Below are 12,688 nucleotides of genomic sequence, written 5' to 3' on the forward strand. Positions count from 1 at the left end.
AGCTACTCTGACTCTTTACATAGATGAAATCTTCAGATGTGTCTTCAAAAGATGAATTTTTTCCTACCTCATCTGTTTACCTTTCACTATCCTGGTTCCATTTCTGGAAGTACTACTGTAATTTTTTAAACTTATATGGGGTTTTGGGCTTTCCAGGTGGCTCAGTGGTAAAGAATCTGACTGTAGTTTCAGGAGACACAAGAGACCTGGGTCACGAAGATCCCCTGGAGGAGGAAATGGCAACCCACTCCAGTATTCCTGCCTGGGAAATTCCATAGACAGCGCCTAGCAGGCTACAGTCCATGGGATCAAAAAGAGTTGTATGGGACTGAGCAATTGAGCCATAGCACATATGGTGCTTTATACTTGTGGATATCATAATGTAACTCATGCATGTTTTCTGTAATGATTTTTTTCATGTGAAGTACAGAGCTGCTCAGTATGGAATGTGTATATTTTTATGATTATAATTTTATTTTAAGTTTGTAGTACTACACTCTGGGTGGGACAGCTGGACAAAAGGACTACTCAGCAGGATGTTGCCAGTCTTTTAGAAGAGTTTGGTCCAATTGAATCAATTAATGTGAGTATTTATTAAATTTCTTAATGACAGTAGATAGAAGTAGTTAATGTTATTTTGCGAAATTAAGGGCTTGAGACCTAAGTTAAAATTGGTCTAGGTTTGTGGAAGATGTGGCTGGAGTTGAGGTGTTCTCTAAGTTTTTGTTTAGTATTTAACTACATTTTTTTGATAACCAAATTTAATTTAAAATCTTTTTCTAAAAAATGACTTTATATAACAAAGCTTGGGGCTGTAGATTGTTGATTGGCAGTTGAGACTAAACCGGAACCACCAGTTTTCAAATTTTTTTAAACTCCAGTTATGGAACAGGCTCTAGAGGGTGCAGGGGGTTGGAGGTAGGGTGGGTGGAGCTGACTGCTTCATATTATGTCTTGTTACTGTTTGGTTTTGTTGTCATGTTTTATAATATTAAAATCTTTTGGAGCAGATGATTCCTCCCAGAGGTTGTGCCTATATTGTTATGGTTCATAGGCAAGATGCTTATCGTGCCCTGCAAAAACTGAGCCGAGGGAACTACAAAGTGAACCAGAAATCCATAAAGGTACTGTTTTATCATTGATGGTTCATTTTTTTTTAAATGTAACATATATTATGAGACTTTTAAAAACTGTAGTTTTGGACACTGGGGTATTATTACATGTGCATCTTTTTTTAAAGAGGTTATCTCCTAAGAGTTAACATAAATTTTAAACGCTAGGTATGTGGTAGAATTTTGTCTTTTTTTTTTTTTTTTTTTAAGTTTGCCATCTCAGAACTATGAAAAATAATCACTGAAGATAGAGGGAAAGATATAGGTGCATGGGTGTTCTTCCTCTGAGGGGCCAGAGTCAGTGTTTCCTTAAAGTCCCGATACCCTGTTCTACCCTTGGATTTCACTGCAAAAGGATTTTGTCTAATGTTGAGTATATCTGATGTGCCCAAGACTTTTAAAAGTGTTCCCTACTTGCTTATGCTCAATCAGCCAGTCCCGGATAAATTTTTCCCTTTTCTCTTAGTTTTATGCTGTCTGGGTAGGGGTGTTTGGAAAAGTGAGAAAGAAGATCATTGACAGTCAGATTTCCTTCTAGGACAAACAAGAGTGGGATGAAAGGGGAACCAGATTTCCTAGCACCAGAGATACTTTGAGTGAGCCCCACAGGTAGCCAGGCCAGATTGTTCTCTTGTTGACCAAGTCTGAATGATTGGAATCATGGGAAACAGTTATCTCTCAGTTTATGACATTCTTCTCCCTTCCGTTTTGTATTTTAACAAATGTTGAACTAGATTGCCTGGGCCCTAAACAAAGGAATAAAGGCAGATTATAAGCAGTATTGGGATGTAGAACTTGGTGTTACTTATATTCCATGGGACAAAGTCAAGCCTGAAGAACTGGAGAGTTTCTGTGAAGGAGGAATGCTGGACAGTGATACACTTAATCCAGGTAAAGTAGTATTTAGTTTTTTTCAATATATTTATTTCCTTGGTAGTACTATGACAGATGTTTATTCTTTAGGAACTGTTTTTTGAGATTTTTCAAATGCCCACTAGGTGGGTGCTAGTATCTCCATCATAAACTAAGGGAACAATGGTGAATAAGACAAATGTGGCCTTTGCCCTTATGCAACTTGTATTTAGTGGGAGAGATGCAGACACAAATAATTACTGATTGTGGGGTTCATTATTCATTATAATACTAAGTGGATCTTAAGTAGACTTTTTCAGTGTAAAAAACATTACAGATCAGATGAATCTTAAACTGAAAATTGTTAGTAAGGTCCACTGCCTTATAATAATTTCTTTGAAATGTTTAAATGTCCAGAGAAGCTATCAAAATTAAACATGTAAGATGAGGAGATGCAGTTATTTGAAGCCTGGATATTAAAAATGCCAGGCTGATAGTGGAATTTTCATTGGGGAAAATGCCAGCCTGTGGGGACATGACCAGAATGATAGATAGCAGGACAAAGAGGAGCACAGGATGGCATGGCAAAATAGAGTAAATATTTCAGACATTACAGAGCTTCAGTCAGAAGTGCGGGGCTGGACTTGCCCCACACACCACCTCCCTGCGCGTACACAGTGCCTTCACTTACGGATAGAGCTAGGCATTTCTGTTCAGGCAGACTGGTGTTGAAGGTCTGTGCTCCTGGTGTTCTGGGCGTCTCTGGTCTAGGATAAAAAGAACTCTGCTCCTCCCTCCCAGGGTCTTTGATCCAAAGACCTCCTCCTCCACCATTGTGGTTAAGAACAGAGACTTAAGAGCCAAATGTATCTGGGTTGAATCCCATCTCTGCCTCTGCCAAGTGTGTGTGACTTTGTTTTCCTCTCTCATAAAACGGGAATAATAAAAAATAGAACTATCACATCTGTGTATATATGTATGTACGTATGTAACAAAGGCGTACCTTTTCAGTTTATAATTTTAAACCCAGAAAAGATTTTTTTTTAATGTTGATGATATTAAAATCAGAGAGCTTTCTGATTATATTTCTTTAACTCTTCATAGATTGGAAGGGAATTCCCAAGAAGCATGAAAACGAAGTTGCTCAAAATGGAGGAGCCGAAACCTCACACACAGAACCAGTGTCTCCCATACCTAAGCCTCTGCCTGTGCCTGTGCCTCCTATTCCTGTTCCCGCACCGATAACAGTGCCGCCTCCACAGGTGAGAGCGCTGGGGCTGTCGGTGGAGCTCTCAAATGTCTGAAGGATACCTTTCTAAGTCTTACTGTTGATGTGTGTCTAGATTCGTAGTCAAAGATGTGAGTACATAGATGTGCATATTAATTTCTTATATATTGGTATGTCAGACCTAATATTTATAAATGCTTTCAAAACCAGAATAAATTTCATTTTGCCTTACATCTGCCCAGATTATTCAGTATCTTATTACCTCATAAACTTCTTGACTTGAAATGTGATTTTCCTGCTACATGTTAAGAGCTAAGTAACTAATGTGTTGGTAAGAATTAGAAGTACTTGATCCATACTTTCATGTGTGATTCACTAGATTTTTCTTTTCTTTCAGTACCTTCTTTCCTCAGTTTCTCACATTAAAACTGAATAAGATAAAGCTAAGCTCTCTCAGGGCGGTTGCCTAGCTTCTCGATTTTTCTCAGTGTTAGGAGAAAAGCACATGCTTTGATAGCTGTGATATTTCATAAATGGACTCCCCAGATTGGCACTCGTCACGTGACCTTTTGGGTATGACCTTGCAGTGCAGGTTTCAGTGTGTGTCAGCACTCTCTTAAAGAGACTTGACTAACCTGTTAAGGTTGGTACTCTTTTTAAAGCAGTAACTAAAGTGTTTGGTAGGTGTTACATGTCAGGCAGTAGCACTCAACATTTATTTATTCTCTAATCTCCATAATTATGTGAGGTTGGCACTTTTTCATCTTATAGATGAGTAAACTGAGGTCTGTGGAGTGTAATGTAAGTCGCTTTCTCAGGGTCACAAAATGACTTAAAAGGGGGAGCAGGCAGTTTGACCCCAGGAACTGTGATCTTAATCACAGTTAAAGTGCAAATTACCTGGTAGCTTTTCTTAGAGTTGTATTCCTCAAGCTTAATTGACCTGACTGTGAGACATTTTTTAACATTAATATTCTGGCAGAACACCAATATAGGTGATGGTGAATCATAGCGTGGTATTTGCTTTGATAAGTAGAGGGCAGACTGTGATTTCTGGAAATTCCTTGGTAACTCAATGGTTAGAACTCCATGCTCCCACTGCAAAGTTGCAGCTTCAATCCCTGGTGGGGGAACTAAGATCCTGCAAGCCACAAGGAGCAAGCAGCCCAGAATTTTTAGAAAGGGGGAAAAGTATGTAGTTTCCATTGTTTTGGAGTGGGTACAGATTACCACTGTTATCTAATAAGTGTATTCACATAATAAGCACAATTTAGAGATACTGGGTTTTTTTAGCAAGGTATTTTCTTTGTCTCTACCCACTATATGAGTGAGAGGGTGGCTAGATACGTGGTTTCATTTCCCTTTCTTTCTTTCTAGGTCCCACCGCATCAGCCAGGACCTCCTGTAGTTGGTGCTCTCCAGCCACCTGCTTTCACGCCTCCTTTGGGAATTCCACCTCCAGGCTTTGGGCCTGGTGTTCCTCCTCCTCCACCTCCGCCACCATTTTTGCGCCCAGGATTCAACCCAATGCATTTGCCACCAGGTACACTAAGTTATTTGAGAAGATACTCTCTTTTAATAGCCTGAAATAAAGTGACACAACTTAAGTTGGCATTGTTTTTCTTATTCTAGGTTTTCTTCCTCCTGGACCCCCACCTCCTATAACTCCACCAGTATCCATTCCTCCTCCTCACACTCCACCAATAAGCATCCCAAACTGTAAGCATGTTATGTTTTTCCTTAGTGTTCACTTGTCCTCTTGGAGTTGGGAGTAGGAGGGAGAATGGACCAGTAATAGGTTCTGTAGTATGGCAAAAGAATGTTAACCGGGGTGATAATTAATTATTCAGCTTCACATGTTGATGTAATTATATTCCTTAGCTACTATCGCTGGTATAAATGAAGACACTACAAAAGACTTATCTATTGGAAATCCCATTCCAACAGTGGTGTCTGGGGCTAGAGGAAACGCCGAGTCTGGTGACAGTGTGAAAATGTATGGCTCTGCTGTGCCACCTGCTGCACCCACGAATCTGCCTACCCCTCCTGTAACCCAGCCTGTTTCACTTCTTGGTAAGTTCATTTTTTTTCTCATTAGTTTTCTTTCCCCTGCCCAAGTTAGTCTTTTTAGAAACAGTGTTCATTTTGGTAAATTATTCTCTGAGGCTGTTTTCCTTGGAGGAAGATCTTTCTTTTAAATATGTGTACATGGTCTTCACCAAGCCTACTCTTAAGAGACAGCCTCAAAAATGAAATCATGTTTGTTTCTCTGTCTTAAATAAAAGTTTGGATTTTCACATCTTAATTTGGTATAGAAAAGTGATCAGACGAATCTCTATGAACGGGAATTGGTACATAGTCCATGATTAACAAAACCCCAGGCATCCTGGCATAATAAGTAAGGTACAGACTTTTTTTTAAAGTAACATAGGTTTTTTTTTCTGTCTGGATTAATTTTTATATATTTAAAATTCCTGGACTTTGGTAGCATTCTCTGTAGGCTGGCAAAGAGACTCTCTTTGATACATTGCAGTAAAATGGCTTTGTTACCTGAGTGACAGTTGCACAGCCTGAGGCAATGCTTTTCCACTGACCCCTCAGTTTCTCTTACAAGACTTAACCTGTTGTATTCTTTACCCACAACTCAACTTCAGAGATCCAAGGAAGTGTGGTTTAGATTGTTCACATCTTTAAGAGGCCTTACCCTTGCTTTCTTGAATTTAAATGAATATGCCATATACTTGTTACAGTGATCATCCTATAACAAATTATTATATTTGAAGTGGTATTGCTAACTTTAATTAACACTTGATTCTGATAACGGGTAGTTAATTTATCCTTACTATTGTAATGTTTCAATCCTGTGAACCCATTGTATTTTTTAAAGGTGTGTGTGCACAAATGTTTGTTTTCCTAATCTTAGATTTTTTTAAGGAAAGAGCCCTATACTCCTGGGATATAGGGCTGTGGGACATTGGTTTGTGATGTAGGACTTTTACTTTTCACCTGCAGTTTTCAGGACTGTTGGAAATTTTACTTTGTTGCGTGTACTACATTTATAATAAAAATTAATTTGTTTTTAAATGGCATGCTGTCTTCTGCCCTCTCCAAGACTGAGGTTAGGCTAACAATAAACTTGATTTTTATTTCTTTTATTACACAGACTGGGTAATAGTAAAAGAGGATTTATGGTTAAAATTTGTCACAAGTAGTGTCCAGTGGTCATTATGTAATGCAGAATGATTTGTTTGATGGGGAAGTTGCTTAAGAGGTCTGTGCCCTGATGGAAGTCATAGTAGAAGGAACAGTAGTAGACTGGGGGCCAGGAAACCTCAGTATCTTTGGATCTCAGTTTTGTTACAACCTCCCCCCCATATTTGTAATAAGATGATTATATAAGAATCACAGTGACTCTAAGTTGGGTAGAATTTTCTGATCACCCTCTTTCCTTCACCCCATACCCATGCCCCTGATTACGAATTCTCATTGAAATGAAATTTCCTACTCTGGTGTCCATAGATATTAGGTCGCCTGAGACTGTTTGCTTGCATTTGTGCTTTTTTTCTGGGTTTAGTAAATCCACTAAATCAGTGAAAAGATTTCATCATCTCTAAGACTTTGATAACCACTAGTTTTGAACAGCCTTCAAGAATAAATAACCCAGGGAGTTCCCCTGGTGGCTTAATGGTTAGGATTCCAGGCTTTCACTGCCGTGGCTTAGGTTCAGTCCCTGGGCTGGGAACCAAGATCCCACAAGCCACATGGCACAGCCAAAAACAAACAAGAATAAACATCCTGCCTTTTATTTAACATTTAGGCTTTGGAAACTCTGCCCTTAATTTCTTATCACTACTGAAATGTGTAATTTAAACTCATGTAAAACAAAACAAATCAAAGCTAGTCAGTGCTAGAAAAATAATCAAATTTCTTAGCATTTTTTGTTATGCAACATACCTGCTTAGATGTCCATCTCCTCCCACCCGCCAGACTGGAAGCTCCATGAGAGAGGAACATTTATTAAGTGGATGGATGGATGCTTTTCAGTGTAGGGCTGTTTATACTTCACCTCTGACGATGATCTTTGTCCTTAACTTTGAAAACAAAAAATTTAGGAAATAAAGGTTGTTCCAGATCTGGAAAGGTTAAAATAACTGATATAGCATAAAAATAAGAACAGTTTTGTTTCAAATAAGCACTTTTAAGTAAAATGCAGTAGCTTTATTTGAATCATGAAAAAAATATACTTCTGTTTCCCTTCAGTTAAAAATCTTGAAAAGAGTATCCCATGAATTTTGACCTTTTATAGAAATGAGACTTTTTAATGTATATGCAAATAAAGGAGGATTTATCCAAAAGACTGATCACAATTCCATCATTTTGATAAAGGAATATAGTAATCACATGCAGTATTGTAGTACTGAAGGATCAGTAAGTAGGTTGGACATTGTTGATGTCAGCCACGAAGCAGAAGACTAGAACTAAGATGCTTTCATGTTTTCTCTTGGTGCTCTAATGTTTTCTCTTATGATAATAAAAAGCAACATTACACTATACAGAAAAGTTTAAGCCTAGGAGGTGAGACTAAACTTCAGCTTCTTCATATGTGAGAAAAGAAATAAAACTGTTAAACCAGGGCGTTGGGATGATTTAGTTGGACTAACATAAACATATATAAACACCTGACGTGGGGCCTGTCACAAAGTAGGCACTCAGTGAATGGTGGGTGCTTATTACAGGTAAGAAATATCATAGACAATATTTAGAATAAAGAGGAGTATTTATACTTGGAAATTCTAAAATTATATTACTGTAGCTATAATTTATTTTAAATTGTTCTAATTGTCAGCAGTAGAAGTAGCTTTTTTAGGAAAGTATGTATCTTGGCATGGTTGCCTCAGATATTTTTACAGTATATTAAACGAGGTGATAAGTTCACATATATAGAAGTTCCATCATGGCTTAGTGATAAAATGTGTATTGGTTATATAGTAGTGGCATTTCATTTTAATAGCATGATATGGTATCTGTATTTATCCTATTCATGATACTCAAATTGTTTTCTTACAATGAAAGGTAAATATGTCCTTGAGAGTTAACTGAGTTCTTGGATCTTAATTTCTGAAAGGTGGCAATGATGTTTTTAAACTAGAGGGGCCAGTAAAATGTTCAACAGATCTTCCAAAATTCTGTTGTTGCCCTTGGTTATGAAGGAGGCAGTGGGGTGCTTTAAGGATGGTTTGGTTTAAAGAGTTTTCTGAATGATCAGACTTAAGTGTAGGTGTTGGTTTAGAAGTGATGACTCTCTGTTTCTGGAATTGGGCTGAGGTAGCCCACACCACCAGATTTGTAGAGAACCACCTCCATCTTCTAGAGATTTTTTATTGTTTTAGTAACCGATAATCTGAAAACATAAAAACTATTTGATGCACAATAATAACATATTACATATTTTAAAGGAATCTGTGCTTAATACCTCATACTTCCAAATAGCTTGCTAGAGCAGTGGTCATTTCATTAAAGTTAATAGTTTACAGTTGTTGACCATTTAGAAGAGAAGGAATATTAAAGATAATAGCAATTCAGTACATTCTCTTTACTGTATAAGTGTATGTATTTATTACTTTTCCAAACTTATGTATAACATGTATCTCTAATACAATGTACAACATATTCTTATTTAAAATTTCATTGTAATGTGAAATTTGGGTTACTTTCGTGTTCCAAACAATAAAAAAAATACACAAAAAAATGTTTGTTTGTGTTACATATCTATTGTGTTACCAGCATATCCAAAATATCTTTTCAAGGAATAAATTAAGCTAAGTCAGACTCATTCCTATTGTGCAAAATTAAAGTCTCTTCTCTTGTCAGGTACATACATTCATTAATTATTATTATACAGAGATTCTCCCCAGTTTTGTCACAGTGCTATATAAACTGATGGTAAACTTTCTAAGTAAGAATTGGGTATGTGTAAGATTCCATCTTATTGATAATATTTGTTACCAAAGATTTAAAGCACAAGTCACAGATCAGTGGCCTACAAGCTGAATTGCTGGACAGTAGTATGATGTATTTCATGCTTGATTTTTCACACTTCCTTGCCTGGCGTTTGATTTTCCATAATTTGAACACATCAAGAATTATGTAGACCAAATTGGTTTGTAAATTAATCAGGTGTATTTGCTTTTATGCTGTAGCTGTGACCTTAATACTCTCTTGAAGATGAACAATTTTACTGTCGACTTCTGTAATTTCACCTGATTCTTGAACAGTGCTGGGATTAGGGGCTTCAACTCCTGTGCAGTTGAAAATCCACTTTTAATTTTATAGTTGGCCCTCAGTAACCGAGGTCCCACATCTGTAGATTCAACCAACCACATACCCTGTAGTATGTATTTACTGGGAAAGCAGTCTGTGTAAGTGGGTCCGTACAGTTCAAATCTGTGTTTTTCAAGGGTCAACTGTACTTTAGAATTAATATTTTGAGTTGTGATTTCACTTAGCTTTAGAGTTTTCTCCCCAGAATTTTTATTTTTTTGTAATTTTTAATATTTTAAATTAGAACATTAGAGCACCAATCTACTAGTGTGAATAACATTTAAAGGAATCCTGAAGAAAATTCTCAATACTTTTTTAATGGTAATGTCTAATTTTTAAAACACTTTTTGCATTTTAATTTTTTTCTTATTGTAGATTTGGTTATGATATTGGTTATATTCAGTTATAACCTAGAGGGGTCTACCAAATGTCCCTTTGTCCTATAAAAGTGTTCTTTGAAAGCTTTAAAATATTTGAATTGGTACTCTAAATATTGTATTTTATTATTCCACTAGTGTTTTATACTTAGAAATGCTTCCAAAATACTCATCACAGTGCTTCTTTCAACTTTGTATAAAAACATTGTTCATTGAATGATTAATAGTGATCAATCCACAACAAATACTTACTTTGGGTATGAATTTATACATGAATATACTATTTTCTCAGAAGGTGAAGCACTTCAAACAAAAGCTTGGGAAAGTCTTGCACAAAAACGTGAAAGGTGCTTATCACATTGTCTCCATCTCTGTCTGCACCTTCTAGGCTGCAGAACTCCAGCCTGGAGAGTCTCTTTAATTTAAACCTGACAGCTTTTGGGGCGTAAGGTAGGTAGGAGGGACAGAAACTCTGGGCTCTAGATTGATTTTTGGTAGACAAGGATAATGCTGTGAAGAATTGCAGGTAAGATTTTTTCCAGATAACACTGAAAATTACGGATGATCTCATTCAGTGATGGATTACCAGTATATCCCAGACTTCTTGAGTCCAGTAGTACAACTCTTAACTCTAAGTCACACCTGTTATGCTTTTGTATACAAACTGAAATTCTAAAAAAAAAAACCTATAAAAGATCTATAGGAAAATTGACCAAACCTTATTGTAGATTATTTTGTGAAAAAAAAACAAGAAGTCATTTTTAAGAGATAATGGTTTCTGGGTTTTTTTGTTTTTTTGTTTTTTTGTTTTTTCATTTAAAATTAGGGTTTTCATGTCCTATGCCATGCTAAAAATAGATATACATCTTAGTGTACTTACACTATATATTATTGAAACTCAAATTTCTTTTAAGTCTTTACTACCATTCCTTTTTTTTTTTTTTTTTTTTTGGGTGTAGTAATGTGTAATGCAATCTAACATGTGCTTTCTCTCTCGTTCTTTGAAAACTAGCTCATTTTTTTCATTCTCCCCAGCTCCCAACACAGTACCTGCTAGAAGAATCACCTGGGAGTCTCTTCAGAATAATTATGCCCTAATTATTAATTGATGAATCTAGGCAAAGGTACAACATGTTTGGGTTGTACTATTATTTCAATGTCCTGAAGGTCTGTAGTTTAAAAGAAAAAAGACAGCTTTCAATGGTTCAACAAACATATCTGTATGCCTAGAGGCTCTCAGGGCGTTGATGGGAGAGATGAGAGTGGCTGGTATATCTTTTTCCTTGTGTGAACAGATTTCGAATTAGGTTCATGCACAGTGCCACAGTGGCATTCTTTTGGAATCATAAAAGGTGAAACTGCGACTGGGAGCGGAAAAGGAGGTTGTGAAAGAACATTGCAGCTTTCCTCAAAATAAATTTCAGGTCTTCATAGGTAAGGAAAGAGACCGCCCTGGGGAGAGACAGTTTTTGCCCCCTGAGAGGTATCTTGTCTATGAGTTTAGTTGTCAGTTTATGCCACCACCATACATTCATATGTCCAACATGTTTACTCCCAATACCTACTGTGGACCAGGCACCGTTCAGGGTACTAGAGATACCTGAATGACAAGAGAAGGCCTATCTTCCTGGAGCTTACATTCTAGCAGGGACTTAGATAATAAGTAAACTAATAATTTCACATGGAGATATTCTTGTGAAGAGAGTAAAGCAGAGAACGGGACTGGAGGAATGTCGTGTAAAGTGTGCTGTTCTGAATGAAATGGCTGGAGAAGGCTTCTGAGGAGGTAATATAGAGAGAAATAATAAGAGGAAAGAGTTGTGTAGATGCAGAGGAAGAGCATTTCATTTAGAGAAGACAGAAGGGGAGCTTGGACTGAGAACAAACTGCAGAAGGCTGTAGGGCTGGAACAAGGTGAACATAAGAGCAGCCATGATGAGTTCAGAGCCAGTTATCAAGGGTCAGTCGAGAGTGCAACAGCAAGTGTAGGTGTGAACACTGTTGTGAAGTGGTTTTCATTTTTCAAAGGATTGTATATGGCCATTCTGGAGAAAGCAAACTGCAAGAGTTGGTAAGAGTGGAATGAGGGGACTATTTTGGATGAAGATAGAGCCTTCAGAGTGACTCTCTTACTTACATACGTGAGAGAAGAGCCAAGAGTGACTACGTTTTGTTCTTTGTTTGTTTTTTTTAACCTGAGCATTTGGTAGTGTAATCGCCATTCCTGAAATGGGAAAATCTCAAAGAGGAGTGGGTTTAGGGTGAGGATGTCAAGTTAAATTTGTTGGATGTTTTGAGATATAGATGCAGATGTCAGCTAAACAACTGGTAAAGATAAGTTCTGGTGTTGTCAGCAAGTATAAATGACATTTACAGCCACCAGTCGTGAAATTACCTAGGGAGGGGATATAGTGCGAGGGATGAGCCCAGGAATACTGCAGCATTTAGCAGTTGAAAATACGGTACAGAGAACTAAGAGTTTGTATATATCAACCATTTAAGCCTTACAATCCTTTGAAGTCAACACAGTTATCCCCATTTCGTAGCTAGGGCGTAAGAGGCATAAAGAGATGAAGTAACCTGCCCGAGGTCACAGCTCCTTGTGGCAGTGCCTGGAATTCAAGGTACCCTTGTTCCAACCCCCGTGCTTTTAGCCACTGTCCTGTACTGTTCCATCCAGCAAAGGCACAGCCAGGAAGCTAGGAAACAGTAGCGGGAGGTACTCTGGAAGCTGAGTAAAGGAAGTTCCTACGCAGGAGGGGAGACAGCAACCATCAGAGGCCATTGTTGGGTCAAAG

The 12,688-nt window shown here is 37.5% G+C and overlaps 1 protein-coding gene across 2 annotated transcripts in view; it reads left to right on the top strand.

The window, feature by feature from the left end:
* Window positions 1–12,688, top strand: part of SCAF4 (SR-related CTD associated factor 4) — a 58,917-nt gene that overhangs the window by 38,002 nt on the left and 8,227 nt on the right. The window contains exons 13-19 of one of the 2 annotated variants that reach the window (XM_018048224.1): window positions 483–583; window positions 1,011–1,124; window positions 1,847–2,003; window positions 3,069–3,226; window positions 4,570–4,735; window positions 4,825–4,911; window positions 5,074–5,265. In XM_018048224.1, the coding sequence (XP_017903713.1) occupies window positions 483–583; window positions 1,011–1,124; window positions 1,847–2,003; window positions 3,069–3,226; window positions 4,570–4,735; window positions 4,825–4,911; window positions 5,074–5,265 (975 nt within the window). The remainder of the gene's footprint in view (window positions 1–482; window positions 584–1,010; window positions 1,125–1,846; window positions 2,004–3,068; window positions 3,227–4,569; window positions 4,736–4,824; window positions 4,912–5,073; window positions 5,266–12,688) is intronic. The other variant, XM_018048285.1, reaches the window with a different exon arrangement.

Source organism: Capra hircus, chromosome 1 (genome assembly GCF_001704415.2).
Source record: "Capra hircus breed San Clemente chromosome 1, ASM170441v1, whole genome shotgun sequence".
NCBI lineage: Eukaryota > Metazoa > Chordata > Mammalia > Artiodactyla > Bovidae > Capra > Capra hircus.